The 25,120-nt window shown below is 39.1% G+C and overlaps 1 protein-coding gene across 1 annotated transcript in view; it reads left to right on the forward strand.

Moving 5' to 3' along the window:
• The window catches only part of RFX7 (regulatory factor X7), a 108,278-nt gene extending 89,800 nt beyond the window's left edge, over nt 1-18,478 (forward strand). Inside the window, exons 8-9 of the mRNA XM_032777634.2 lie at nt 8,949-9,244; nt 11,278-18,478. Coding sequence (XP_032633525.1) covers nt 8,949-9,244; nt 11,278-14,589 — 3,608 coding nt within the window. The 3' untranslated portion in view covers nt 14,590-18,478. The remainder of the gene's footprint in view (nt 1-8,948; nt 9,245-11,277) is intronic.
• Nucleotides 18,479-25,120: the final 6,642 nt, after the last annotated feature.

The raw sequence follows: 25,120 nt of genomic DNA on the forward strand, positions 1-25,120 counted from the left end.
CAACTTTCCAATTGCCCCAGCCCCACTGCCTGCTTCACCTCTTCCCCCAAGGCCCCACCCTTGCTCTGCCTCTTCCCTTGAGGCCCCGCCCCTCATCACTCACTCCTTTTCACCCTCCCCCTTCTTTGTAGCTGGATCCTCTTCACCTCCATCCCTGCCCCCCTGAGCTGGACTCCCTCTGTTCTGGAGCTGCAGCCTGATATGGGGTCTGCCTGCCTTCCCACGAGATGCAGGTAGGAGGTGGCCCCAGCTGAACAGTGGCTAGCATGGGTTGATGACCTGCGCATCCCTCCCCCCCTCTCCCTTCCCGTTCGCAGTAACTGGACTTTCCCCAGATACTTCAATCCAAACATACTGGCTTAGATAAAATAATAAAACAGATTAATTAACTACAGAAAGATAGATTTTAAGTGTTTACAAGTAATGAGGCATAAAAATCAAAATTTGGTTACAAGAAAATAAGAGGTAAAATGCAACTAATAGATAAATTCAAAATAAAATTTCTCTCACCACATGATTTTGCACTCTTACTAGCTGGATGCGTTTCAGCCAGGAACCCTCCCCCAATCCAATGCTCCTTTCCTTGTCTTTCAGACATTGCGGATATTGTGGGAGGAGAGATAATCTGAGGAGTTTGCTCCCCTTTTTTTGTAACAATAATGAAGAGAATTATCTTCTGCTGGGGTTCAGGTGACAGAGAGTCTGTGGGACGGGAACTTCCAGCTGTTTCTTTGCCAATGTGTAAATTTTTCACTCGCAGCCTTCTACTTGCCATAGAATGGCTGCTTAACCAGGTGATTGATAGTCCATTTGATTATACTGACACCTGGCTAGCCTTTTGTCTCTGGAGAACTGATTTGAAGCAGTTTCCCTAGACTTTGAACATGTATTATACAGTATTAACTTTACATGCAAAATATTTTACCAGGACAATAATGTTCAGCAGATTGTGAGTTTTCAAATGATACCTCACAGGCATACTTTGTACAAAATTCATCATAGTCTTGTAAAAAGGATGAATGTAAGGATACAGATGTCACAAGCATCTGAACAGTAGAGAAAGGAGATGAAGTGAGGAATATTTGGCTACATTAATTGTTACTAAAAGAATAAGGATTTTTCAATTTAAACTAAATACATTTTCCCTTCAAAATGTAAAATGTTAAAAGTTGCATTTGAAATCATGATAATCAGTGTTAAGGCCTAAATAATATATTTATTTATATATTCAAATAATTTAAATAAATAAAAAGAGGCATCAGTGAACCTTCCTCAAATGAATTAAAAGATGTTGTTTTTTATAATCATATACAGAAAGTCTACACAAGCTTTATAAATAGGTCACAATGTCATGCATTGCATTAAGTATCTGTGTTATTTTCAGTCTTACAGTGCAGCACATTACTTATATTTTTCCAAATGTAAGTATTTTCAGTTTCTGTTGTGCAAAAAGCTTTTATCTTAATTACTTTTGATTTCATTTAAGTAGTAGGTGCACAGAAAATATTTTCTTCATTTGGTCTAGTTCATTCAAATTTGAGAAACCAATTGGGAGTTGAAAAAGTTGTGTTCCTCTTTCAGATTATGAATAAAAACCGGATGAGATCTACTAATTCTAAAAACTTGAAGGAAATGGGGCTAGATTTTCAAAGGTATTTAGGCCATAGACACCCATCTGTATCTTTAGGCACAGGGGTCGGCAACCTTTCAGAAGTGGTGTGCCGAGTCTTCATTTATTCACTCTAATTTAAGGTTTTGCATGCCAGTAATACATTTTAATGTTTTTAGAAGGTCTCTTTCTATAAGTCTATAATATATAACTAAACTATTGTTGTATGTAAAGTAAATAAGGCTTTTAAAATGTTTAAGAAGCTTCATTTAAAATAAAATTAAAATGCAGAGCCCCCGGACTGGTGGCCAGGACCTGGGCAGTGTGAGTGCCACTGAAAATCAGCATGCGTGCCGCCTTCGGCACCTGTGCCATAGGTTGCCTACCGCTGTTTAGGCACCTAAATACTTGTGAAAATCTGACCCATGGTGACCAGGAACAACCCATCAATTCACCTATCTAAACTACACGCTTAATATTTCCTTTGTTTAATAAAGAGTTAGTTTTAAATGCAAAACATGTTTTGATCAACTTAATTTGTTTTCTTATGTATCCAGCCCTTAAGGTAGTATAATTTAACTAATAAAAATCATTTTAAAATGCTGGTTTTGTACATTTTTAATTGAATTCCAGCTTCAATCCAAATGCAGTTTGAAACCAATTCTGAGTATAAAGTTATCTACTAAATAAGAAATACTTTATTCACCATTTTCTAACCAAAAAAAGTAAAAAGAGTCTGAATAAATATGTGTTGAGGCATATGACTTCTTAAATGTGTATGTCCAAATTTAGTGTAAAGGCTATATTTGGTTGCAAATCAATGTTTTAATGGTTATACCAACCAAGGGAAATCAACCTTTCTTTAGGAAAATAACTAAGAAATACAAATGCAAAACAAGATTACAACCAGTAAAGGTTTCCTAGTTGCTGATTTAAATTAGGATTAAAATCAGTGTTTTAAATTAGTTTGATTAAAAGTGCACCCTGCTGCATATCAGCACTTGGATGGTAAAATGATTATCCCTTCCAGACTGGCTTCAGATGGGCTCTCAAAGCTCTTAAGACAGGGTGGATAAAAATCAATAAAAAATCTGATTTTTTTATTTAAATCTGATTTTGGGGGAAAAAACCTATCTAAAGATAGTTTTAATTAAGATACATTATAGCTCAAAGATATCTCATCATGGAATAGCGATTATAAATTCTAATTCTATAGTATGAGACAATATATTCATGTAATGTTTAAGACAAGTTTTGTAAATTCATTCCAATAGTTCATGGATTAGGGACCCAATGTTATGGAGATCCAGGGTCTTTTGTATAGATTATTTAAATTAATCTATCTACCCAGTCGGACTCAGTGCTCAGTCTAGAAGATACCATCAGAGATGCTTAGTTTTGCAGTTCTCAAACAGTGGATTTGTATCTCCAGAGATAACATGCCTTGTTAACAGCAAAAATGTTTTTAAATAAATAATATATAGAAATGAGAAATTACAGACCTCAACCCTATTGTCCCTCTGCAAATTTGTGTACACAGAGTCAATCCCTTACCTCTCTCTAAAAGTGCAAAGTTTCAAAAAGTTCAATGAATAGAAGATTGTTGGTGATGGAATAGATCTGGACAAGGAGAAGTATTGGAGATAAATGTGAGAAGGAGGAACAGATAAATGTGAGAAACAAAGTGAACGGAGTTGAGCATCATATTCCAGAGTTCTTGAGGTCTTTCTTGATGTGCCTTCATTGATTTGAGATCTACCTACCATTCTCTCACTGAGGGAAACCTTTATGGCGCAGGCTGTAAAGGACCCGAGTCTGGGAATATTTTAATGAACGTTCCTCTACCTGTGGGGTTAAGACAGGCATGTATGAAAGGAACAAGTGCCAACACAACGAAATGCAAGCCCTAGTTGCCCCAATCAATCAAGCACATCATTTGAAAGAAAGTGTTCCTTACTGGCAGATGAGGAGAGCTGCATTGAAGATGAGTAATGCGTAAGTGATGCCCTGTAATGGCAGGGTATCTTGCTCAGTTGTTGTTTACCTTTTTTATTTCATACTTCTGTTCATTATGAGGTGTCTGTGCACTTCCTTCTGGGATACATCGCTTCACTCAGAAATTCCTACCTAGTGCGTAGGAGCCAAAAAATAACAAACGTCATTCTTGCTAGTTGATTACTCCACCAGTCCATTTCGGAATACACCAACGTATGATTACGTGCTCTTTTAGTGCATTGTGATAAAAAGAAAAATTTTAAAAAAAAATTTAGCTGAAATAGGCAGATCTTCATTTTACAATTTCACCTTTAAAGTATTATTGAGTGTCAGTGAATTCAATGAGTAATACTAAATGAGCAGTATGGTAATAATAATTAAATAACTGCATTGATTTATTTTGTTTAGGAGACTCCATCATCAACATACAGGATTCTGAAGACTATCCACCTTTGAGATCACCATCATTTTCTATAGTTTCAGAGTTATCTGCCAATGATAGTGTTTCAGTCACATCATGTATGTCACATATACTGTGGCTATCACCCGTAGCAAAAAGAAAAAAAATCTCCATCATCCAGAAGCAGCCATAGATAAGTTTGTGATAAGAACCAGCAGATTACAAAAAGAGGTAATTGATGAAAACATTGCCTGGTTTGTTTATGCAACAAACTCTCCTTTCCGTATGATTGAGAACCTACACTTCATTAACATGGCTCAGTCATTAAGACCAGGATACAGTCCACTCAACAGAGCAGATGTTGCAAGCAAATTGTTGGATAAAGATTATGAAAGAGAACTTGAGCAGCGTGCAAAAAGTCTAGAGGGTGAAATTGTCAATTTGAGTCTTGATGGGTGGAGTAATGTCCACAATGATCCTGTTGTATGTGCTTGTGTGACAACAGAAGAAGGGAATATCTTCCTTACAGACACAATTGATGCATCAAGAAATGCACACACAGCAGAATACTTACAAGAAGTAGCAGTAACAGCGATAACAAAGTGAAAAATAAAATTCAAATGTCTAGTATGCAGCTTGGTCACAGACAATACTGCAATTGTATCCAATAAGAAGAAATTATTTAGAAGAGAGTCCCAAGCAGTGCTCATTTAATGCACCTCCTAGCCAAAGACTTCAGTGTTCCAGAAATAAAAACTAATGTTGTTGAAATTGCAAAATACTTCCCTAACAACCACTTTGCAGCAGCTGCTCTGGAAAAAGTGGGAGAAACCAAGCTAACTCTCCCACAAGACACGATGTGGAACTCAGTAGTGGACTGTTTTGAGCACTACATCAAGAACTGGCCTAATCTGATGACAGTTTGTGAACAAAATTGTGAAAAAATAGATAGCACTGTCACAGCCAAAGTTCTCAGTATTGGGCTTAAGAGAAATGTTAAACACATTTTCATGTACCCTGAAGCCTATTTTTTGTAGCCTTGAACAAAATGCAGGGAAATAGCTGTTGTATTGCTGATGCTGTTGAAATTTGTAAGGAACTGCGTGAGACCTTAAAAAGAGAAAATATGCAGTGACAGAGTTAAATGACAAGCATTAAAAAACAAATGGGACAAGCACTATCTCCAGCTCATTTTCTTGCAAATATTCTCAATACCAGGTACCAGGGTCAAACCTTAACTGCTGAAGAAGAGGAGCTGGCTATGACATGGACATCCAGCAACCATCCTTCCATAATGCCAACTATAATAAACTTCAAGACTAAGTGTGAACCATTCAAGAAATACATGTTTGCTGGTGATGTTTTAAAGAAAGTCACACCATTGAACTGGTGGTGGAAGTCACTTAAGCACTTGGATTCAGAGACTGTTGAAGTGATCATCTCACTTTTAACAGCAGTAGCTTCTTCTGCTGGTGTAGAAAGAATATTTTCTTCCTTGAGACTAATTCATTCCAAATTGAGAAATTGTTTGGGACCTGAAAAGGCAGGAAAGCTTGTTTTTCCTTTTCCAGATTATGAACAAAGAAGAAAATGAAGGTGAAGACGACTGAGTTAGCTGCAGAAGCCAGTATTTTAAGTTTCTCATGTTGACCTGGCTAACATGTCGATTTAATTTTTTTTTAATATTTCATTTAACTATTTTAGTTAAAAACAATTTTAACAAAAACAAACCTGATTTTAAAAAACTTGAATGTTTAACTAAATTCAAAAATTCATATGCTTTTTTTGTTAAAATATTATATGATTGCTGTTGAAGAAAAAAAATCTAGAATACATAACGTTGTTCTAGTTAAATAAAACAATTTAAATGTCTGTCTGGTGATATGCTCCTCCTAACACAGCATGGCAAGAAAATCCTCCAAATATTAATGATTAACCTGTTGAATTGGAGATAGCTCACCTCCCAGTGACTTCATAAATATCTGCTTCAGTTATCTTTGGTAAATGAAATAACCAGACAATCATTCATTTTCTGATATAGCTGTAAAACTAACCTGAAAAGTTTTCCAAAATAAATCACTTTAAAAATGTATAGTGTGTACCTTCTAAAATGAAACCTGCATCTATCTCTGAGTCGTGAAGAATGTGTATTAAGGTTATAACAACCAACAAGAATGCACTTTTATGTAGAAATCCATTATTAAATCAGGTCTTCCTGACTAGTGATTTAAATAAATTTTGATTTAAATCAAATCCATCCTGACCTGAGGGTATGCAGAACTTGAAGCATATGATCAATTACATTAAAATCAAGGGGACTATTCATATGCTTAAATTCAGGCATGTGCTTACATACTTTGTGCTGCTATACAGCCCTGCTCCAACAGTGACAACACTTCAGAAATGCATATAAATCGATTTAGTGTGAATTTTCTGTTAGGTGAATTTAGCTCAGCTCTTATTTAATTTTCTTTCAACAACTGATGTTCTCAGGGGCAATCTTGATGCATGTCAGGTGCAAACTGTCCTGAAATGTTTGCTCTGGTTCAGGTAACACAAGTAGGTCAGCAGGTGTCAGCATCAACCATACTAAAAATAGAGCTTGGGCTTCTGCTGGTGCAAGTTTGTGACATTGTGCAACTCTCCCAAGCATGTTATCTTATTTAGCTTTTCATTTATGATTAAGGAGCTACAATAAATACTCCATTGTTAAGGTTAAAAGACAATTTACATGTAGAAACATAGAAATTGTCATACTGAAACACTCCCTTGTTACATCTAGTCCAGTATCCTAACTCCGAGAGCGGCCAAAACCCAGTGGTTTAGACAAAGGTGCGAGAAACATGTAATTATTTGTGTAAAAAAAATCTCATGTTCCTTCATCATTTTCAGAGACTCCCTTTAGTCTTAAACTTCTCGTTATTATTAACAGGCGATTAGAGAATACTTGTTTGATATGGAAGGTTTGAAGTAAATTCCTGAAGTAAAAATTGCTGTTCTTGAGCTATAAGGGAGAAATTATGATTTCTTGTGCATCAAAACTTGCTCTCACTGTGTGTTTGTGTCTCAAAACATCTGGCCTAAGTTCTCAATAGTTCTATTAAGTATCAGTGTAAACTTGTGCATGCTACCCAGGTAGCCCTCTTGGCTACAAAGAGAGCCTTTGGAATGTAAAAAGGATGACTGACTACGATGATCATTTGTTTAAATAAATAAAATGGGGAAAATCACAATTAATCTCCTCTCCCCTGCAAAATTCTGGCTCATCCCCCTTTTCAGTCACTGGCATCTGCGGTTCATAATTAGAGTTCCTAGCTCATAACTAAAGTTTCCTATTCCTTATGGCCCTTATCAGTTCCTTGCCCATCTCCAGGGCTGGTACATGGCAGTGCAAATCTCCACCCCCTTCATACTGCCCCTCAGATATGTGCTCTTAGCTTCAGCAGCTGTGCCACCACAAGAAAATCGTAAATGACCCTTCACTCAGTACTTCAGCTAAGGAAACTTCTTTCCATCCCTTCTAGATGATATGGTAGTCCAAGGAAGTGAGTGGATCATTCTTGCAAGGGCTCATGAGGATACTCCAAAAGCGCTCTCCCTCTGTGCTGTCCTTAGAAGCTGATAGCTCCACACACCTCACTGTCCATGTTCTGGGCACCAAACCTCTTCCTCCTCTCTTTTCGGAACTAAACTATCTTTGCTTTTTTTTGCAGAGAACAGTTTGTCCATAGTGCAGATTGGAGAGAGAGCGCAATCGCATGCATTCCCATAGTTGATCTTCCCCTTCAACATTCATCCCAGGTCACTCAAGATGTGGACAATTCAGTTCTTAAGTGAAAAAGGAATTGCGGTGAAGGCTGTAACATGCTGCAGCATTCCTAGTGTTATTCAAACATAGTGACTGCTGCTCCCAAGTGAGATGTCTAGGATGCACCTTCTGAGCACATGCTGTATGTTGCAGACCATTTGGCTTAAAATGATGTATCTAGAGAACCATAATTAAGAGTTGTCTCATGTACAGCTTTTAAACACTTGTAATGTGGAAAGGAAACAGTGTTAGAACCCATTTACACAAGCATCATTTTAAGAACATACTAGTCCTGGAACTGTTACTAAACTTTCTGAAGATCAGTGTTGTAACGTGATTTGGTTACAGGTTAAAAAGTGGATTAGTCCTGACTGCACAGGTAAAAACAGTTGCCAGGAGGCTTTACTGTTTGTCTCTGACATCGTCTCTGACATCAGGGACATTGTTTCCACAGAGTGCTTTTCTCAGTCTTCTGTATCTCCATCTCCCCTTCTGCATTCAATTGTCTTTTCAGTTTTTCACCTTCTCCATGTTGTGTCTCGCACCCTTCCATGCACTAGTAGCATTATTAAGCACTTCTAGCATTACCTATTACATGCTAATATCACTTCCACACTTGTACTGCAACTGGTATTCGACACTGTATACTGCTGAACTCTCCCCAGACTGTCCAAGGGGATTTAAATGCTGTATAATCTGTTCAGCACTTATTGTCCATGGCACAAACTTGTGTTTTGGAATGTGTAATTTTTAAAAGTGCTATAAGCATTAACAAAAAACAGATTTAAGATGCTTAAAAAGTATTTTCACTGCCATCTACTGACAATTATGTGAAGGACACACTGTCAGTATGTGTTAACTTGGATACTGCAAATTGGTATTTCCGGAAACAAAATGCTGATCCAAAATACTTGAGCAACAACATATCCAGCTTGCCCAGCACCAAGGGGTTTTATCATCAGTATTAGAAATAAATTTTATCAGTAAATAACTATTCCAAGTACAAAACCCCTCATGAATGTTTTCATTGTGTGTGTGTATGCACACACACATTTGCACATGTTGCCATGTATATAGGTTTAGAAATATCACACAACATACATGGCATATGTCACTTTTGTTCTTTTCCCTTTCAGGAATAAAAGGGGTCCCTCAACCCTCTGCTTTTATACCCACGGCTGAAAGTAATTCTTTTCAGCCTCAAGTGAAAACTCTCCCATCACCAGTTGATGCCAAGCAGCAGCTACAGCGTAAGATCCAGAAGAAGCAACAGGAACAGAAACTGCAGTCTCCTTTGCCAGGAGAATCTCCAGCAAAGAAAACAGAAGGAGCTACAGCCAATGGAGTAACAAGTATTTCTAATGGAAGTCCTGCAATCTTGTCTCCTCAACCTATTGGTATCGTAGTGGCAGCTGTACCCAGCCCCATACCGGTAATGTGCGCCAACAGTTTTCAACTCAGACAACCTTATGAAACTGTTTTTCTCTATTTTATATTTATTCTGGAAATATTTAAGCAAACAGAAAGTTATCACAGACTAATGGCTTCCTGTTGCTATATGAATGTTGAGAGATAGATGCTGTGACCCTTCTTTTCCTCTTCCAGGGACTTTTTCTGTTATTCCAAATAAGTGACAAACCTATAAATGTAATAATTTTGTCTGATGAATGTGGATGTAGTAGAATGATGCTGTTGCTATGTGGGAATCACCCCTGCAGCACCTCCTGCTGGTTGTCTCTGGGAACTAGCTCATCCAGCCTCCAGAGCGCCCTCTGCAGGCTGGTGTCCTGCTGCCGCTTGGCCTCCATGTCCCTCCCAGACCCAGTGCCCCATTATCTGGGGTGCTGCCCCCTGGCAGTAACCCCTTTCTCTCAGGGTCTCCCCTCCCCGAGGAGCCCCCTCCCCCCATCCCCACCTCAGTATAAGGCTACTGCTAGTCATGGTCTAGCCTCCACGCGCTGGGGCAGACTGCAGTATCAACCTACTCATCACCGGCATTGTTGGGTTTGGACCTGCTGCCTTTGCCTACCCCTGGGCTGCCCTCTGCAACCCCCAGTACCCATTGGCCTTCTGCTAGGCCACATCCTGGGGCTTTCCAGGCTGGAGCTCCCCAGTTCCACTCAGATACTCTGCTTGGGTCCCTGCAGGCAGGTCCATCTCCCTCCACAGCTAGAGAGAGACTGCTGAGCTCCTGGCTCCCAGCCTATTACACAGGGCCAGCTGAGGTCTGATTGGGGCATGGCACAGCTGCAGCTGCTTCCCCAATCAGCCTATTAGCTGCTTTCCTTCCCACAGCCCTCTCCCAGGGCTGTTTTAAGCCCTTCAGGGCAGGAGTGGGGTAACCACCCTGCTACAGACACTTACACAGCATGGGCTACGTTCATCCTGGGTGTAAGTCGGTGACAGTGGCACTTAAACCAGGAATAATTTGGGTTTTAAATGGGAATCATTATATCTTTAGGGCAAAATTTACCTGAGTTCTGAAGATTGCACAAAGCCCTATGCATTGCTTAAGCCTTTCATGTGGTATATAAATGTGGCTTCATTAGTCCAGAGGGCTTTGTACTGGCATCAGTTTAACCTTTATTTGAATATCTGTGCTGTAGTACAGACTTGTTTGTTTTGGCTGAACAAAACCTGACTTTTGTCTTTATTGTATATTTTGATAGCTAAGTCAGTTTCTGCCCGAATAATGTTGGATTTGTATTTTATTCACTGGTAGAAATTTAAAAGTTAACATTTGAAGATCTCTTCCCCTCTCTGTCTATCTTCAATCAACACTCCAAGGCCCTGCATCTAAATCATAGAAATGTAGGGCTGGAACGGACCTGGACATGTCAATGATTGCCCCTTCATTCTGCAAAATTGCACTTAAAATAGGGCCTCAATTTTACAAGAATCAAGCCCCTAGTATTTGGTGCAGATTTTAGTTATCTGGATTATTATTTGTATTGCCATAGTGCTTAGAAGCCCTAGTCATGGTTAGGCAACAAGGATTATTTGTTCTGTTCTGATTTTTTCCTGGCCTTAGTACTCAACTATATTGTCTTTCATCCTTTCCCCAGGAACTTGGGGAAGAGGTGGGCTAGGGATAGTGAGGCCTTGTTGCTTTGTCATTATACCTCCTCTTGTGATCTGATTTGTAAATTGTGGGGCAGTTGACCATTGAGGTGGAAGAGCGGCTTTACTGTATGTTTTGAGTATTTACTGTGACAGGCTGCAGGGAGGCTATATCTCTTTGGGATTGTCCATGATGGTGGTGATGTGAGTGTTGGTATTCTGGAAGAGCAACTAGAGTGTAGGATGGGTACCTGTTTGCAGTTTTATATATAAATAACAGTGCAGCATCCTTTTAATCCTTAGGATGTGGCACTCTGACTGCCCATTAATCTGACTTTATCCATTAGATTATGTATGGCATGTATACTTTTGTTTAAATTGTGTGTCCTTTTTCTCCACATGCAGGTACCGAGGACCAGACAGCTAGTGACATCTCCAAGTCCCATGGGCTCCTCTGATGGCAAAGTTCTTCCGCTCAATGTTCAGGTGGTCACTCAGCACATGCAGTCAGTCAAGCAGTCACCAAAGACTCCTCAGAATGTTCCAGCCAGTCCAGTTGGTGACCGTTCTGCCCGGCATCGTTACCCACAGATCTTACCTAAGCCAGCAAACACCAGTGCTCTCACCATCCGCTCGCCTACTACGGTGCTTTTCACCAGTAGCCCAATCAAGACAGTTGTGCCAGCTCCACATGTAAATTCCTTAAACGTGGTAAAAATGACAGCAATATCTCTTGCCCCTAGCAGCAGTAGTGTACCCGTCAAACACACTACTTCATTGAATGGCAGTATAGGAGCAATGGAAGAATCGAGGACTGTTCCTCAGATTAAAAATGGGTCTGTCGTTTCACTTCAGTCTCCAGGATCCAAGACAAGCAGTGTTGTAGCTACACCTGCAGTTGAGATCAAAATGGAACCAGAAGCAGTACTGGATGAGAACCCAATACAGTGCCAAGAGAATTCTGATGTGTCTAAAGCTATAAAAGGAGCACCAGGCCTGCCTGCTGCTCAGAGGAATCATTTTGAGGGTACAACCTTGAAAGCTTCAACTGAGAGCATCAGTGAAGTGAAAACAGTTAAGGGCTGTGATCAGAGAGCTGAAGGAGCAAGGACCAAATCTAAAGCCCGACCTAAAGAAATCATACCAGTTTCTTCAGCAGGCAATAATCAAAGCACTCTTACTCTCTCAGTGGCCACTCAAAACTTCTCCAATACCAGCATCAGTTCACCTCCTAGTGGTGATTCTACTATTAAAGATAAAACATGCACTAAAAGTCCAAGGAAGCGATTGCCTTCTACGCTTCAGGAGTCCCAGGTACCACCTGTAAAGAAACCACTTGTGGAGCAGCTTTCAGCAGGTAGCATGGAAGGTCAAAAAGGAAGCAGTGTTAAGAAGGTTCCGAAGGTTGTATCATTAGCTAGAAATGACAGTACTGCAGCACTTGCTCACGTTCCTAGCAAGGTCACTATAAAAGTAAATTCTACAGCTTCAACACACTTAGTGACAAACTGTCCATTTAATTCCAATGTTATAAATACCAGTGATTCTGCTTTGGGGCAGCAGCTCACAGCCTCCTCTCCAGATATAAAAGTAAAATTGGAAGGAAATTTGTTTATCTTAGAAAATGATTCAAAATCTGATGGCAGCTTTAATCCAAATGCATGGCAGCATATCACTAAAACCTCTGACTTTACATCTGTGAACTCTGAACAGCAGCAAGATATCAGTGTTATGACTATTACAGGACAGTCTGACTCTAATGATTTACAGGAATCTGTATGGGAGCCAGTGCACTGTGAAGGAATACAACAGGATACATACAGCCAGCAGTTACAGAGCCAGATCCAAGAATCAGCTTTAGGTCAAATACAAGCACAGTCCTCAAATCAGTTACCGTTACCTCTGCAGTCTGAGCTAAAAGAATTCGAACATACGGTCCCTCAGTCAAATGAAAACTTCTTTTCATTTGATGATGACCTTACACAGGACAGCATTGTGGAGGAACTGGTGCTCATGGAGGAGCAAATGTCAATGAACAGTTCTCATCCTTATGGTAGTTGTCTGGGAATGGCACTGCAGAATCAGACAGCAGCTCAAGGAGCTCCTATGTCATCTCATCCAAGCAATACGCACTTCTACCATTCAATCCACAACAATGGCACTCCAATTCACACTCCCACACCTACCCCAACTCCCACACCTACCCCGACTCCGACTCCAACACCCACGTCAGAAATGATTGCTGGATCTCAGAGTGTGTCACGAGAGAGCCCGTGCTCACGACTGGCTCAGACTACTCCTGTAGACAGTGCTCTGGGAAGTAGCCGGCATACACCCATTGGCACACCACATTCAAACTGCAGCAGCAGTGTCCCTCCTAGTCCTGTGGAATGCAGAAATCCTTTTGCATTTACTCCAATAAGCTCCAGTATGGCATACCATGATGCCAGCATTGTTTCAAGTAGCCCTGTGAAACCAATGCAGCGACCTATGGCTACTCATCCTGATAAAACCAAACTTGAGTGGATGAATAACGGGTACAGTGGAGTCACTAATTCATCAGTTTCAAATCATGGCATTCTTCCAAGCTATCAGGAGCTAGTGGAAGACCGTTTCAGGAAACCTCATGCTTTTGCAGTTCCTGGCCAGTCATATCAATCTCAGTCTCGGCACCATGATACTCACTTTGGTCGTGTGACTCCTGTGTCACCTGTATCACATCAGGGAGCCTCTGTAAATAGCACCAACAAGCAGGAAGGCTTTGCTGTTCCTGCTCCTCTTGACAACAAAGGAACAAGTTCCTCTCTCAATAACAGTTTTAGATGCCGGAGTGTAAGCCCTGCTGTCCATCGCCAACGTAATCTTAGTGGAAGCACTGTCTATCCAGTTTCTAATATACCACGCTCTAACTTGACCCCTTTCGGAAGTCCAGTGACACCTGAAGTTCACAGTGTGTTCACAAATATTCATGCTGACACTAGTGCCAATAATATAGCTCAAAGGAGTCAGTCAGTCCCTTTGACTGTCATGATGCAGACGGCCTTCCCTTCTCTTCAGAAACAAACAAACACTAAAAAAATAACAAATGTGTTGTTAAGCAAACTTGATTCTGATGGCGATGATGCAGTGAGAGGTTTGGGAATGAACAACATGCCTTCAAATTACACAGCGAGGATGAATCTCACTCAGATTTTAGAAACATCCACCACTTTTCCTAGTGCCAACCCGCAAAATATAATCAATTCCAGCACTTCAGTTTATGAATTCCAAACACCAAGTTACCTCACAAAAAACAGCAGCACCGATCAGATCAGTTTTTCTTCTGAAGATAACCAAGCACAATCAGAAATTGGAGAACAGCAATTAGATTTCAGCAGCACTGTAAAAGACTTTTTAGGGGAGGACAATCTGCAAACCAACCAGCAGCTGGTGAATCAGGTGGTGTCAGATCTCAATAACGTTGCATCTGTCTTTTCCAGCGACATCAGGTTGTCTTCCGACCTCTCAGGCAGCATTAATGATCTGAATACTTTAGATACAAATCTACTGTTTGATCCAGGTCGTCAGCAGGGACAAGACGACGATGCTACACTGGAGGAATTAAAGAATGATCCCTTGTTTCAACAAATCTGCAATGAATCCATTAACTCAATGACTACATCAGGTTTTGAGTGGATGGAGAGTAAGGATCATCCTGCTGTTGAAATGTTGGGTTAAATTTGTTTAATAATATGTATGTAGCACACTGTATCTGAAAGACAGACGTATTGTATTTGTCTTAATGGAAGTGCCTCCTGCAGCAGAAACACTTGCTAAGAATTGTGGCATTTTTAAAAAAAGTTTGCTGTACAAGTCACTTATTCTTCAGCTGGGAATAGGCAGTCTTTTAAATTTTAAATAAATTTCTGAAGGCTATTGAAGAGCCAGCATTAGAATTTAAATTTTATAGGGTTCCCACTTAATAGCATTTCTTATTGTAGCAAAAATATATATACAAAGTGATTGAAAACCAGCATTCACAACTTCAGTAGAGGTGTTTGGAGGGTTTTAAATCCAACTTACTTGTTACTAGAGATTCAGTACTTTGTTTGTATTGCCTGCTACTTCTGAGGAGATGTTTGATATTGGCCTGTGTTACTCGAGTCAGAAATGTGTGGGACTTGTAGACAAGTAGGCAGTTGATGAGAGAGAGGGGTTACAGCTTGATGAAGGGCATACAAGTAGTGTTGTCATTGAGCATTACCCAGAGCTGCAGTTCTGTGGTGAACCATGAGAAATGTCTGTGGCACCATTTACATCTATGATGAAGGGCTAAGATAGGAGAAAATAATGGGAACGATCAAGGAAAGAGAAAAATGCACTAAAATTTTATTTTAAATATATATATTTAGTGTTTTTAGCCATAGATATCTGTGACCTCACCTTAATGTTATTTTAGTTTTCACTTTAAATGTTGGGTTTTAATATGAGGTAAAAATGCATGAAAAAAGATTCTGAGCACTGAGGCTTAATAAAAGTAGACATATGTATATTAGAAAATGATAGTTACTGTTTTATTATTTATCAGAATTAGAGAAGGTGACATGACATTTTTCTTTTTTTAGTAGAATGGCTGCATGAGCTTATTAAAGTATTACTGTGTTAAGATTTGTTATTAAACCCATCTGTTCTAACCTAATGGGGGGGAAGAGGAAAGTGTTTTTCCTCTGTATTTTTCAGTAGGCTGCCCCTTTCTGTGCCTCCTGAAAAGAAAGAAGAGGATAAAAATGTTCTGTTGTTGGCTGATAACTTCTATAGAGCCATAATGTTACCAGGCACTTTACAAACATGCAAGAAGACACATGAAGTCCTTGGGTAAAATTTTCAAAAGTGCTTATGTCCCATTTTCAAAACTGTCTTAGGTACTAAGGATCCTAAATCTCATTGACAGTCAATAAGATTTAGACTCCTAAGTTATTTAAGAGGTTTAGAAAACTTTAACCCTTGTCATTAAAAGTAAAAGAAGAATTCAAGTATTGTAAAAATCTCTAATGATGAACAGAGAAAGGTACTTAACCAGCTGAGGCCCTAATGCTACAAAGGGGGTCTGTACAGGCAAACTGACTCCAATGTGGAGTGTCACTGAGATGCCAGGCAGGCAAATCACTTTGTAGTATTGTTCCTGGAGCTTTGTAAGGGGTTTAGTACTTTCTCCTATGGACTGATGACATCAGTAGAACATAAAGCAGAGTGTCGCATTAGAGGTTTGTGAGGTTATCAGCTCATGTTGGAGAGAGGCAGAATGCTTCCATCTAGATTTGGCAAACGAGGAAGAGAGGACCAGATTTTCAGCTCTTTAAATGTATTTTGGTAATTTCTTGGTTCTTGAAATGTGTTTTGGTAATTTGTGGCATTTCTGCTAATGATCTGAAATCTTCAGTATTTGATTTTCACAGCATTCATTTTCACGGTGCTTCTGCACTAGCACTCCAGATGCTAGTACATCCTTGCTTCTCCTGGTCCCTGGGATAAAAGTACTGAACTTAGGCAGCCCCCAGCACATGAGCTCTTCTGATGAAGGACAAACAGTGGTGCCATGCTGCAGCACCTGATTCCACAGGCAGCAGACCATAGAGAGAGTTCATGCCCCTCCTCAGACAGACTCCTTTAGTTTTCTTAAGAGACACTTGCAAATTTTTTCCAGTTTGTGGGGGAGGTATTATTATATGGTAAGCTTTGGGTTTGATTATTTCCATGTTCTGTTGATTTCTACCAATAAATACACATTAGAGCCATTTCTCTTTTTAAAAGAAGTTGCCCAAGGTGGATCTTGAACTGATGTATTTTGAGATGCTCAGTGCCTCGCAGATCTGATCCTGTATCAAGTGCCAGCACCACTGTGCATATGTTAACCCTGCACTTCCAGCAGGCCTAACATGGGGGGATGACAAAGGAAGGCATATACATGGGGGAGCATCTGCACCGGTATTATGGTGTTCTGTGTATGTGCGTGACGTTCTTCCCTTGCCTCTGTGCTGCTAGCACTGCACAATAGCTGAATACAACTAGTCCTTCCAAATTCTTGTTTTAAGAACATTTCTCAGCAAAGCTAAAGTAAATTTAAAAACTTTTTCAAAATTATGCAGTCATCACCGAAGGTTTTTAAAATGTGTTAAAAAACACTTTTAAATCAAACGCTACATGGGGGCCTAGCAGAAAGTTTTCCTTTCACTTAATTAGCAGGCAAATAGGAATACTATTTAATCAGTGGATTTAAGGCAAATGGGTGTTTAATTCAATAAGGATTCATTAAATTACCAGGCATAAGGGTAAAACATTTTCACATCAACAAATGGTGCTAGGCTAGCTCACAGCTTTGTACATTGGTATGTATTAGTTTATTGGTGTTTGTGTGTTTGCTGTTAAAATTAATAATCTGTTAGATCCCTGTTCTTAGTGCTAGTTACTTCTTTACTGTACATTGAGACAGAGCACTACTGCACACCAAAGTACGCAATACCCAAAGGAAAACTCTGTGATTCTAACTAATGGAAGCCTGTCTGTGTCAGATACTCCAAAAATAATAATTTGAGACAGTTCTGACCCCTTGTTTACATTACTGGCTTCCTACTAACATGAGAAAATAATGAGATTATTTTGATAGCATATTTTGCTAAAGTATAAAGACTAGTGAATTTGTACCCCATGTACAGTATTGCAGCAAACACTTTAAATTTGGTTGGTTAGTCCAGCAAACTTTCTGGGGTTCATATTATTGCACTAAATTTCTGTTGAACCTGTGGCAGGCACGTTCCTTAGGATAAATGCAACCAATACGGCCCACAGATAAAAACTTTAATGTGTTTCATTATTAAAAGGCAAAATGTCATAAAAATGACAGATGAAGTTGTCTTATGTAGCAATGTGCATTGATCTCAATGAGATATTTCTATTTCTTATTCTCTTACGTGAGAATATTACAGCAGGAAGAAATTAAGTTTAGTTTGCTTCACCATGTTAATACATGATCACAAGACGTGCATGAGTGTTATTGACTTATCTTGTACAGTACTAGGTATATTCCTGTAACCACTTTATTTTTTTTATTCTTTTGCTGTATTGAAACTGGTTCCGTGTTAACCAGGCAAGCACAGTTATTCACAAGTAATTTACTTTTTTATGTTAACTAATTTAGCTTAGTTATTGTTGAATATGTTCCTTTCTTGGATTATTTTTTATTGTTCTGGTGTTGAAAAACATTTTTGTACCATTTTATCATGATAAGAATTCATGAAGTAAAGAATTTGCAAATAACTGCAATAAGCACTGACTTCTGAACTGAAAAGAAGGAAAGCATTTCTTGTGCAGTGCATCTGAGGTTCATATAATAGTCTTGTACTATACTGTGCTTTCTTTACTGCACCATAAGGAAAGAAATATCCCTGTTCTACATTTTCATTTAGTGCAGGAAATCCGATTCCCCGCCCCCAGTGTTTTGTTGTCTGTTGTACTGCTGAAACTACAGTAGTTGAATATTGCAGTAGCATTTCAGTTATTTTTTTTATTGAAAGTGCTCAAAATTGTTTTTTAAATGTTTTCAAAAACAATAAAAACATTTTATATTAAACTGTCTTGTTGAGTGTTTTCTTAACAATCATTTGGGAATGTACATTGATGGACCTTTCTGATTTGTATAAAGCAGGTCACTAAAATATCCAGTCATATCTTAAAGCCCTGATTCTGCAAAGATTTATAGTTTACAGTCTTACCTTTTAACACATGAATTGTCCCAGTGAGATCAATGAGACTAGCTCATGTGCTTAAAATTAAGCATGTGCCTAAATCTTGCAGGATTGGGACCTTAATTTGAACTATGAGTTCTCTTGAATGTGAGGAATGGCAGGCAGTAAATGTTGCTGTATTTTTAAAAGACACCGAGGAGATCCAGGCAATTAAAGATTAGGTAAACCTTAATCTGAACATGTCAGTAAAACAGTGAATAAAGGACAGCAATTCAGTTAGATTTTAAAAGGCCGTTGACAAAATTTCAAAGAGGTTACTAAAGAAACTAAGTAGTCAAGATGTGAGAGATAAAGTACTGTCATGAACTGGAAACTTGCTAAACCAGAAAACAAAGAGCAGGAATATATGATCAGTTTTCATCATGTCAGAAAGTTAACAATGGAGTGCAATTAGATTATATACTGGGACCAATGTAGTTCAGTGTATTAATGCTGTGATGGAGGAGGCAAGCAGTGAGATGGTAAAATCTGAAGAGGACAAATCTAGATCATTTTGCTTTAAGATTGTGAGAAATGTCAGGGACTTGAATAAAATGGGTGAATGGCAACACAAAGAAAGATGAAATTCAATGTTAACAAATGCAAGGTGATGTGCCTATGGAAAAAGACCTTGGCATCATTGTGAACAGCTCATTGAAGACCTCTTCTCGATGTACCACAACAGTAAAAAATGCAAATAAAATATTAGGATGTACAAGGAATGAGATGGAGACTAATACTGGGAATTATAGTTCCATTCTAGAAATCAGTGGTTTGCACTCATCTGGAATAATGTCTAGGTCTGGTCACTCTGTCTCAGAAAAGATAAAACAGAAGTGATAGAAAAACATGGAGAGACCGAAAAACATGGGACCTTTGGAGATCAATAAGAAGAGCCATAACAGTAATCGAAATAAGGAATGGTGTAGAGAAGGTAGAAGGGGAATCTCCTGTTCACCCTTTCTCATAGTGCAAGAACAAGGGGACTTTAAATGAAATTGAAGGAAGGGATTCAAAATTAATAAAAAGAAACATTATTTTACAGACTGTGTAACTCATTGCCACATAGTATTGAAGCCAAGAACTTAGCAGGCTTCAAAAAGGAGTTTCACATGTATATAAATAATAAGAATGTTCAGTATAAACATTAAACAATAGCTTTGGAAAGGCTATAAACCGACAACTTTTGGGGCATAAGCTAACCTCTAACTTGGATTAGTAGGAAGTTTTCCTGGAGGCAGGTTATCTGTCTCACACCTACCTACAACAGGGCTTCTTCCACTGAACAAGCTAAAGCTGGTCACTTTCAGACAGAATACTGGACTAGCTGAACCCCTGTTCTGATGCAGCATGGTAATTCCTGTGTTTCTAAATGAGAAACATGCTTGACAGGATACTAGAAGTATTAAGGGGATTGGTTTTCAGGGTCTCTCTCCTCCTCCCCCCATTTAAAATTTTTGCAGGCATGTATATATTTCAAAATACATCTCAAAGAGCTAACTACCATCTTTCATTAGATATCCTACAAGGTAGCGTTCGCATAATTCACCCAAGACTTGGCTACCATAAATTCCCACCTTAGCATCCTTTCATCCCAGACTTCAGCTCCTGTATTCTAGAGCCATTCCCAACTACTTTATATTCAGGTTACTTTTGGGGGCTTGTCTTCACTGCAGAGTTAACTTGGTCTCTTACTTGCGTGTTGTCCCTAAATGGCTCCCATCCACACACACAAACCTCTGACCTGAATGTGTTTATGCTTTATACCTATGCTAGCTGTCTTGTCCTGGAATCCTGATTACATTTGGGCTGGTAACTGATCCACTTTATACTGTGGATGCAGGCTAAACTACTCCAGTGCAGATTGAACTCCAGTGCCTTCCCACAATTCTCCCCATGTGCCCAAAAGGACAAACAAGTTCTCCCACAATTCACTGGGAAAAAATCATAGAGCAGAGCAGCATAGCTTACAGAAGACTCATGGGTATGTCCCAAACAATTCCCAACACTTCACGTGAATGAGCATAGTACTGCAGTGTGTCCACTTTCACCTGGGCAAGGCCAACCTTGGTGCTTCCACCTGAATGCTCACTACTCCTGCTCTGATGAGTTAAGAGGAATTCATCTACATCTTCCTGCAGGGGTCCAATACCCTGCTAACAGACATGGGTAACAGTAGAATCTTGCCACCCTGTCACACATGGTCTAAGAGTTCAACTTGGATAAATGAAATTGAACAAAGGAAAATCTGGGATTAATGTTTCTAACAGTAACGTGTAGTAAGTGATGAAATATTCTGAAATCTCCTTCAAGGGACTAAGGAAAAAACAGCACTAATCTGAACTGGACTCTTGAAAAAATGTAACCATTGTTTTTGAGTAGTGGTTTAGAGAGGTAAACTGAAACTTGTGCACACTTCAAAGTTACATATACATTGTTATCTCTGCAAGGTTACTTATGGTTTTATGATGTATTTTGAGTTTGTTAGGGCTCAGTTCTTCCTTGCTTTTCCTATTCAGCTTGTCAGAGATCCAGTTTTACTTTATCTGTTTTCTGTACTCATGCATGACATAGGTGAAATCAGCACAGACTGAGGATTGATTTAAAATAAGGTGCTAAAGATACTGCAGTCTCATTCCTGGAGTTACCAGCATTTCAACAACTGCAGTGAACAGCTGGTTTGAAGTGTAACACACTTGTTACTTGCTGGCATTTTGTAATTTTGGTAAAGCTACAGCATTTTGTTTCTGTGATTAGAATGAATTTGAAGTATAAAAGTTGTTACAGAAGCTTGAGGAAACCTGTTTGTTGAATTATCTTAGAGGAGGGATGTCTTCTTCCACTCACCTCTACTCTGACATATGTATTTTATATCTTCTAAAATACAAGGGATGAAAAAACACGAAGTGAAAACTGACCTCTGTCCAGATAGCTTAATAACTTTCAAATTTACCATTATAAACTCCTTAATACTTATAAATATAAAATTCTATTTTAAATACAAGTAACTCCATTCTGCTATTAATGTCTTCTCTTGCCTCATTCTCCTTCATCTCAGTGCAGCTTCTGACATTGCAGACTACTCCATCCTCTTGGAACATTTGCATATCTATGCAAGCACTTTCAGTTTCTCTGCAGTTGTGGTTCCACTCTTACCTATCCCATTGCTCTTTTCAATCCCTGTGCAATGGCTTTTTCTCTGTCTTGTCTGTGGAGTCATTATTCTTGGCCCTTTGAACTATTTCTTTTTCTGATACCTTATTTTTTATAAACTACCACTCCTATACGCAACTGCATGTAACTTTTGACCTCTGTCCAGACTTTTTGTGACCAAATAAACTAATAACTTCATCACACCTTATTTCAGTTAATTGTCTCCCAGCTAAAAGAGCAGCACCCTGAAACACAACTCCATCTCTCCTATCTCTCTCCTTCACTCCTTGTATACAGAGTTGTTGTAGCCATGTTGGTCCCAGGATATTAGACAGACAAGTGGATGAGGTAATATCTTTTATTGAACCAATGTCTGTTGGTGAGAGAGACAAGCTTTTGAGCTGCATGGAGCTCTTCTTCAGGTCTCTGGAACTCAAAAGCTTGTCTGGCTCACCAACAGACATTGGTTCAATAAAAATATTACCTCACCCATCTTGTCTTTGTAACGTTCATAACCTTGGTAATTCTGTGCAACTCCCTACACTCTACCTCTGCTGAAAACATCATCAATTTCTTCATTCCTCTTCAGCTTGAGTAGCTCAGTTCCCTTCTATGATGTCCCAATGTCTCAGCAGTCAGAGTCCAGCATCTGGCAAATGCCACTGCCCAATGTCTCACCCATACAAAAAAGTGTGATCACATTACTCCCATCATCTAACAATTCCACTGCTTTCCTACTCATCTTGGAATCTAGTCCACAACCGTTGTGTTATTTTAATAGAAATGGAATATTTTCAAATTAATATAAAAATGAACACTCCCCTCCCCCAAAGCAGAGATTTTCAAGCTGCGATCTGCAGATTCCTGGGAGTCAACAGACTGTCTAAGATTTCCAAAAGGGACCACACTTCCATTCGAAATTGTTTAGGGGTCAAAAAAGGTGAAAACCACTGCCCTTACTAATCTGACATTTTTATATGAAAAAGAGGAGACCCACTGGGCCTCCAAACATGCAGCTGCATGCACCAAGCAAGCAGTCGGGCAAATATGTGCCCTGTGTACACACTGATGTGGTGGCTTTGTGCTTGCCATTGGCTGCAGCAGCAAATATTCTGGATGCTGGTGATGAGACCTTGGGTAATAAGACAGTTGATACAACAGGCCCTTTAAAATTTGTATGTGTGGTGCAATAGGTCTATAGATACCTGTTGTTAGGGAAGTGAATATAATGCAAAGTAAATAGGAAAATAACATATCCCTGGTTATGTGAGGAGTTTCTTTGACAAGAGCATTATGAACTAATAATCAGAGAGGGCTTCAAGATTCCCTGAGGGCAATCTGAAATCGAAGACAATGCCAAAGAAAACAAAAGTGGTGTCTGATAACTAATTACATTCTTCCTTGTCTCATACTTCTCTTTTTTTTTTCCTGACTGGGACCTATAGAGTAATTTCCAAAACATGCTTGTTTCCCACAGAGTAAAACCAGAGAGTAAAATGTAGAGTAAAGTGTTCCCATGAGTCACGAGTGTAACAAAACAAAACAAAAACTTGTAGAAGCTGATTTAATATTTTGATTAATATGATTGATACCAACGTCTAATATTTTATAAACTTTAAATTTTCAGAGATAATTATTCACAACTTGTTAACCCACACTAAAAAGAGCTTTTTTTTATTATACAAAGTGGCCAAAACATAAACTGAACATAAATGCATGTTAATCACAATCCTGCAGTCAGAGCTGGGCAGGTGGACCCTTGAGCCTACCTGGGTCCAGCTGCAGAATTGAGGCCTAATATGTTTGATCCTGTAGCCCAAAAGTCAGAACTAATTTTGCCAAGCAACAGTATTTTCACATAAGACATTAAAAATCCCTTTCACAAGTGACTCTGCTGTATTTTTAAGAGGTATATTCTGGTTGTCTTCTATTGAAGGGACTAAACGTAAGAGGTTCTGAGCACCCCCCTGCAATATCCCTCAGCCTCAACTGACTTTATCAGGAGCTGAGGTGGCTTAACATCTGTAATTTGTAAAGGTTCTTCAATATAATTGGTTTTGATGGCTAACACACAACAGACTTTTCACCATTTGAGAGTGTGTTTTGGTTTTTTGAATACTCTAACGTATTCTAAAAAAGAAAGAAAGAAAGTAAGCTTTTGATCCAGGCATTTTTTTAGCTGTAGTGGATTGAACGTTGGGGTTCATTTTTCAAAAGGGCACTTCACAAACTGCAAAAGAAAAAGTTAAACAATAGGCCCCAATCCTGCAGATTGTAACTTCACTCTTGTTATTCCTACTGAAGTGCTTAAATATTTGCAGAATTAGAGTTTACAGTGTTACATTTTGATAGCAAAAGTCCTTTCTGCTATAAGCAATCAGGAATGAAGGACTCTGTTCTAATGTTTAAAAGTAGGCCTCATGTACTGTAGCTAAGCCTAACAGCATAGCATAGCTAAGTCATTATAGGCATAGTAGTATTGCCTATATTTATGCCTTCATGAAATGAGAAATAAACTAGTGGCTGTAGCATGGAGTTCGAAACTCGGTTCCAGCAGCAGACTAAGATTTTTCTGATCACTTCTCAACATAACTGGGTTGTCTGCCTTCTTTCTCCTCAACAATATTGGGGTTAGAACTGCAGCTTTCAATCAGATAGATTCACTCTGACCCTCTTGAATATGAAACTATTTTTTCCTGTTAAGATAGCTGTATCAAACCTGCTAACCTGAATCTGTTTTAGCCAGGCATTAACTTAAAATAATAAGTATGACCTTGAGAACTGATAAGAGTATTTGTGATCCTCTAGTTGCTTTACAAACACTGACTGACTAATCCACACTCACCTGCCTCACAGGGACATTTGTATTATCCCTATTTTACAGATTGAGAACCAGAAGTGGTGATCTGTCTAAAGCCACAGTGTGTCAGAGCCAGGATCAAAACTCAGGAGTTCCTGTTCCTGGTTCCACTCCTGTGCTCAGACTGCTAAACTACACCCTGTGTGTTAGGAGCCCACAGAGAAAGTTAAGTTGACAGCTGTACAATGTTTATATTTCCTCATTCATTTCTTATGCATATTGTATTAGCAAACCAGGTCATTAGCCTCTCCAGCACTCTACATGAGTTTACTTAATCGCTTGCCACCTAACCATGAGCTTTCTAGGCACACCAAACCTAGCTGGAAAACATATATAGCTTGAATTCTTTGTGTTATATGGCTGGCTACATTTCCCTCATTCATTTCTATACTTGCTAAGGTCCCCTCTCACTTGATGCTGCTAGACCCCAACATATCACTAGGCCCATCGTGTGTGGCAGAATAGCTCTGTGCTT

The sequence above is a fragment of the Chelonoidis abingdonii genome, chromosome 9 (assembly GCF_003597395.2).
Source record: "Chelonoidis abingdonii isolate Lonesome George chromosome 9, CheloAbing_2.0, whole genome shotgun sequence".
Classification (NCBI taxonomy): Eukaryota; Metazoa; Chordata; order Testudines; family Testudinidae; genus Chelonoidis; species Chelonoidis abingdonii.